Source organism: Aegilops tauschii, chromosome 6, assembly GCF_002575655.3.
Source record: "Aegilops tauschii subsp. strangulata cultivar AL8/78 chromosome 6, Aet v6.0, whole genome shotgun sequence".
In the NCBI taxonomy this organism is placed as follows: Eukaryota; Viridiplantae; Streptophyta; class Magnoliopsida; order Poales; family Poaceae; genus Aegilops; species Aegilops tauschii.
In genome coordinates this window covers 461,404,548-461,410,809 of record NC_053040.3, presented here as the reverse complement: position 1 = coordinate 461,410,809, position 6,262 = coordinate 461,404,548, and the positions used below count along the sequence as shown (strand labels likewise).

General features: G+C 55.3%; 1 protein-coding gene across 1 annotated transcript; it reads right to left on the bottom strand.

Annotated features, from left to right (window-relative positions):
• Positions 1 to 741: 741 nt before the first annotated feature.
• Positions 742 to 1,673, bottom strand: LOC109773988 (dehydrin DHN3). Its single transcript, XM_020332710.4, has 2 exons — positions 1,380 to 1,673; positions 742 to 1,260 (listed from the first exon to the last, which is right to left on the bottom strand). The coding sequence occupies exons 1-2, from the start codon at positions 1,593 to 1,595 to the stop codon at positions 1,009 to 1,011; spliced, it is 468 nt and encodes a 155-aa protein (XP_020188299.1). The 5' UTR covers positions 1,596 to 1,673; the 3' UTR covers positions 742 to 1,008.
• Between the last annotated feature and the right edge of the window lie 4,589 nt (positions 1,674 to 6,262).

The window sequence follows — 6,262 nt, the reverse complement described above, 5'->3', positions numbered from 1 at the left end:
GCGACCTCCAAACCTCCTCTGGCTCAAGGAAGCTAAGATGGCATCGACGACCAGGTCCACGTGCTTCACGGCCAGGTTCGTGATGGTGCATGCATGGTCTAGGTTGGATTGGGCATGGTCCATGTCGATGCCGGCAGCCTGAGGGATCTGGCCGTTGGCGGCGGGGCCTGGGCCGGCAGATCGATCTCATGGCCGTCCTGTGAGCGTACGTCGGTGGCCGTTGCGTGATCGATCTTGACGAGGTGGTCGGTGGCGGGGGTGACCCGCGAGTCGAGGTCGCGCAGGAGGAGTGGGAGACGAGCAGGAGGTGCCCTCCCTCCCTCGCTCCTACCAATATCCTCCACGGACGGCATCGGCGCTGCGCTCCTGTCCGCTCTCTCTCTCTCTCTCTCTCTTCGACGACCAGCACGAGGAACGGGACGGGTACCCCTCTCTGGATCCAGATCGTGCGAGCTGGTGGCGCGGATGGTGGAGTTTAATTGTGGGGAGGTTGGTTTACGGGGAGAAAAGCCAAGTGGGTTCATGGGAGGAGGTGGTGGGAGGAAATAAACCAGATGAAAATTAAACCGGCATACCAGGCTACCAACTGCTCCGTTAGGAGTAGAGATATACGTGAAAGCGTTGTTTTTCAAATTTTCAAAACATTACCTAGAATGTTTCAAACTCTCTTAAAACATTTCAAATGCACTACAATATGCCACATGGGCAAAACTTAGAATCATGCAATGGCGATGGCTAAAGTAAACGAGCAAAATATATTGTATTATACCATGATATGCATACAATACATACACAGTTCAACCAAAAGAAAATTCACACGTCAAAAGTACAGAGTAGGAAACTTCCCGGTACATACAAGAAACCCCTATATTTAAGTCCACAAAACTCGGAACTCAGACATTATAAGTGAGCTAAAACTCACTTTATTTCGGGAAGTTTTATTGTATCTCCATCTTATTATTCTGCAGAGGTGGCCAGACTTTCACAAGTAGCGGCCGCGGGCGGGGCTCAGTGCTGTCCGGGCAGCTTCTCCTTGATCTTGTCCATGATGCCCTTCTTCTCACCGGTGCCGTCGGTGCCAGCCATTCCGGTGTGTCCGGGCTGGCCGTAGTTGCCGCCGGTGCCGGCCGTTCCAGTATGACCTTGCTGCCCGTAGGTGCCAGCGGTCTGCTGCTGGTCGCCGTGGCTACCCGGAAGCTTCTCCTTAATCTTATCCTTGATGCCCTTCTTCCTCCTCCCGCCCATGCCATCATCCTCAGACTATCACCACGAACGGGAAAAAAATCAGTCATTAATGCTTCTTCATGCATAATCTTCACGCATGCAACTATGGAAACGTAGTTTAATTACGGAGTAGAAAGAAGTACGTAAACACGCACCGAGCTGGAGCTACTAGAGCTGCCGGAGCGCTGCAGGATCCCTCCGGCCTTGTGCTCCTCCCTCGAGGGCTGGAACTGCCCACCAGCGGCCGCGCCGGTGCCGACGCCGCCGTGCGCGCCCATGCCGGTGCCGACGCCATGTCCGGCCACCGGGTTACCGTACTCGTCGACGCGGTTAGTCGCCTGACCGTGCTGCTGCTGTCCCTGGTACTCCATCTTGCACAGGTGCTGATCTTGATTGTCTCAGAAATCTGGTGTGTTGTCTTGCTCACTTGGCTGCAACTTGTGGTTGTGGAAGCAGGTGCAGTACGAGGTGCGATTTATAAGCCGTCTGCGGCGAGGGGATAGGATCGTCGGGGGCGCTACGTGTGCAGGCATGAGTGGGCTGGCCGGCGGGAGCCGGTGGTGACTCGCCCATAAAGGGAGGCCGGACGTGTGCAGCTACTGGACGCGTCCGGGTTGCCACGGACTCAACTTGTTCTCTATTGAGTATAGACTAGTATTTGGCTCCCACGAGGCTCAAGCAATACAACGAGCAATTCCATCAAACTTCTTTCCGTTCTAACATGGTAGCAGCCTAATCATGATTCAAAACCTAGCCGCTGCCGCTTCCGCACCCGCACGCCGCCTCCGGGGCGGTCGGCCGCCATGACCGCCGCCGGAGGCCGCGCCGCCCGTACCTAGGGTTCGTACGCCGGCCGTGTTGGCTGGCTGCCCTAAAGAGTCTTTTTCCCGAACCCTTGCTCCGGGTTTTTTCGCTCTCTCGCCGGTCGTTTTGATCGGCGTTTTTCCTTTTGGTTTTCCGATCTACTTGACCGGTTTGCGTCGCCCGCCGCCGCCGTCGACCTCCATGCGCTTCTACTCTGACACTGTCGCGACCGGCCGGCTCCTTCACCGACCCCGCGGCCTCGCGCGACAGGCGGCCCCTCACTGCCGTCGTCTACGCGCTGGCCCGCCCGTCAATCTACGCCGACCGTTTGCGCCCTCTCCGACCGGGACACCTGCATTGCCTTCACCCGGCGGCCTCGCGCCACGCGACGGCCAATCATAGCCGCCGCTCGCGCGCCGGCCTGCCAATCGATCGACGCCACCCGCCTCCGCCGCGTCTGCACGGCGGCCCGGCGGTCTACCTCGCCGGCCTCGTCTTCGGCTGCGTCGGGACGGCTGCGTCACGCTCGTCGGATGCCTCAACTCGTGCGCCGCTGCACCATTGGTCGCTCGGGGCTCGCTGCCTGGGCGCCGGCGCTGCTTTGGCTGCCCGGGTGCCGGTGCCGACACACTCGTTCGCACGACGTCCCACGCCGTCCGTCGTCGCCGGCCTCATCCCGGACTCCGCCGCCACTACGCCTCCATCGAGCGGCGTCCCCGACCTCGCGCGCGACTAACTTGATCACCCGCTCGCCGCCGCGATCCGCCTCATCTACGCCGCGTGACCAACCTGACCCGTTAGTTGCGCGCGCCTCCGCAGGTCCCGTGAAGATTGTCCCCGAGTTCAGCGCGCCCCTCCGCCGATCGAGCAACAGGCTGCCGCTGCGTCGCCCCGTCGGGCCGCAGCGCCGCCGCCCCGTGGTTCTCCTCGCGGCTGCATTGACTCGTGCGTCGCCGCTACGTCGCCCCTACGGGCCGTAGTGCCGCGATACACGGTCCCAGCCGCCGTCCCCGCGATTGCACCGACCCACGCTCCGCCGCTACACCGCCCCTTCGGCTCGTAGCGCCGCGGCCCGCGGTCCCCGCCGCCGCCCCGAGGTCTTCGTGCCGTCGCCCCAACCTGCCCGCCGCCGTTGCATCGCCCCTTCGGTCCGTAGCGCCGCAGCCCGCGGTCCACTCCACCGTCACCGCGTGTCTACCTCCCGTGGTATGCGCCGCACCGTCTCCCTTGGCGCGGGAATGCCACCGTCCCCGCCGGTCTTCGTCACGTTGTCAGGGTTCTTCGCCTACTTCGAGCACCGCCGCCGCGCTCCTAACCTAGCCGTCGCCGCCGCTGCTATCCCTGTAGCCGCCGCAGTCGCCCGTCCACCCCCTTCGTCTTCGTCCAGCACCAGCCCGTCGCCAGCGTCGCCGTCATCTACCCCGACCACTTCGTCTACTCCGACAACCGCGGGCGACATCGGCCCCGTGCTGATTGGCGCCGCAACCGTCGCCGAGTCCTTCTCTGCTGGCCTCTTCGACTTCTTCGACATCGCGTACAGCTCGTGCAGGTCCCAGTCTACGCATGCCCGATGCTGGCAACACCGCCGCCTGCCTTCATCCACGACGTGTCTGTTGGGGAACGTAGTAATTTCAAAAAATTTCCTACGCACATGCAAGATCATGGTGATGCATAGCAACGAGAGGGGAGAGTGTGTCCACGTACCCTCGTAGACCGAAAGTGGAAGCGTTATGGCAACGCGGTTGATGTAGTCGTACGTCTTCACGATCGACCGATCCTCAGTATCGAACGTACGACACCTCCGTGTTCTGCACACGTTCAGCTCAGAGACGTCCCGCGAACTCACGATCCAGTAGAGCTTTGTCGGAGAGTTTCGTCAGCACGACGACGTGATGACGGTGATGATGATGCTACCGACGCAGGGCTTCGCCTAAGCACCGCTACGATATTACCGAGGTGGATTATGGTGGAGGGGGGCACCGCACACGGCTAAGAGATCAATGATCAATTGTTGTGTCTCCAAGGGGTGCCCCCTCCCCGTATATAAAGGAGTGGAGGAGGGGGAGGGGGCCGGCCTCCTATGGCGCGCCCCATGAGGAGTCCTACTCCCGGTCCATCCAAGTAGGAGTAGGAGAGGAGAAGGAAGGGAGAGAAGGAGAGAAGGAAAGGGGGGCGCCCCCCTCCTTGTCCAATTCGGACTAGAGGGGGAGGGAGCGCGCGGCTGCCCTGGCCGCCCCTCCTCTTCTCCCACTAGGGCCCATTACGCCCAATATACTCCCCGGGGGGTTTCAGTAACCCCCCGGTACTCCCGTATATGTCCGAAACCTCCGGAAACACTTCCGGTGTCCGAACATAGTCGTCCAATATATCGGTATTTACGTCTCGACCATTTCGAGACTCCTCGTCATGTCCGTGATCATATCCGGGACTCCGAACTACCTTCGGTACATCAAAACACATAAACTTATAATACCGATCGTCACCGAACATTAAGCGTTCAGGCCCTACGGGTTCGAGAACTATGTAGACATGACCGAGACATGTCTTCGGTCAATAACCAATAGTGGAACCTGGATGCTCTTATTGGTTCCTACATATTCTACGAAGATCTTTATCGGTCAAACCGCATAACAACATACATTGTTCCCTTTGTCATCGGTATGTTACTTGCCCGAGATTCGATCGTCGGTATCTCAATACCCAGCTCAATCTCGTTACCGGCAAGTCTCTTTACTCGTTCCGTAGTGCATCATCCCGTGACTAACTCATTAGTCACATTGCTTGCAAGACTTCTAGTGATGTGCATTACTGAGAGGGCCCAGAGATACCTCTCCAACAATCGGAGTGACAAATCCTATTCTTGATCTATGCCAACTCAACAAACATCATCGGAGACACCTGTAGAGCACCTTTATAATCACCCAGTTACTTTGTGACGTCTGGTAGCACACAATGTGTTCCGCCGGTATTCGGGAGTTGCATAATCTCATAGTCATAGGAACATGTATAAGTCATGGAGAAAGCAATAGCAGTAAACGAAACGATCAAGTGCTAAGCTAACGAAATGGGTCAAGTCAATCACATCATTCTCCTAATGATGTGATCCCGTTAATCAAATGATAACTCATGTCTATGGCTAGGAAACTCAACCATCTTTGATCAACGAGCTAGTTAAGTAGAGGCATACTAGTGACACTATGTTTGTCTGTGTATTCACACATGTATTATGTTTCCGGTTAATACAATTCTAGCATGAATAATAAACATTTATCATGATATGAGGAAATAAATAATAAATTTATTATTGCCTCTAGGGCATATTTCCTTCAGTCTCCCACTTGCACTAGAGTCAATAATCTAGATTACACAGTAATGATTCTAACACCCATGGAGTCTTGGTGCTGATCATGTTTTGCTCGTGGAAGAGGCTTAATCAGGGTCTGCAACATTCAGATCTGTATGTATCTTGCAAATCTCTATGTCTCCCACCGGGACTGGATCTCGGATGGAATTGAAGCGTCTCTTGATGTGCTTGGTTCTCTTGTGAAATCTGGATTCCTTTGCCAAGGCAATTGCACCAGTATTGTCGCAAAAATATTTTCATTGGACCCAATGCACTAGGTATGACACCTAGATCGGATATGAACTCCTTCATCCAGACTCCTTCATTTGCTGCTTCCGAAGCAGCTATGTACTCTGCTTCACAAGTAGATCCCGCCACGACACTTTGTTTAGAACTGCACCAACTGACAGCTCCACCGTTCAATAAAAACATGTATCCGGTTTGCGATTAAGAATCGTCCGGATCAGTGCCAAAGCTTGCATCGACGTAACCATTTACGACGAGCTCTTTGTCACCTCCATAAACGAGAAACATATCCTTAGTCCTTTTCAGGTATTTCAGGACGTTCTTGACCGCTGTCCAGTGATCCACTCATGGATTACTTTGGTACCTCCCTGCTAAACTAATAGCAAGGCTCACATCAGGTCTGGTACACAGCATTGCATACATGATAAAGCCTATGGCTGAAGCATAGGGAACACTTTTCATTTTCTCTCTATCTTCTGCAGTGGTCGGGCATTGAGTCTGACTTAACTTAACACCTTGTAACACAGGCAAGAACCCTTTCTTTGCTTGATCCATTTTGAACGTTTTCAAAACTTTATCAAGATATGTGCTTTGTGAAAGTCTAATTAAGCGTATTGATCTATCTCTATAGATCTTGATGCCCAA

Excerpts from the sequence above, each read along its gene's own strand:
- LOC109773988 (XM_020332710.4), bottom strand. The coding sequence starts at position 1,595 with ATGGAGTACCAGGGACAGCAGCAGCACGGTCAGGCGACTAACCGCGTC. Across the intron at positions 1,261-1,379 it reads GCTCTAGTAGCTCCAGCTCG|TCTGAGGATGATGGCATGGG; the intron begins GTGCGTGTTTAC and ends TCGTGGTGATAG.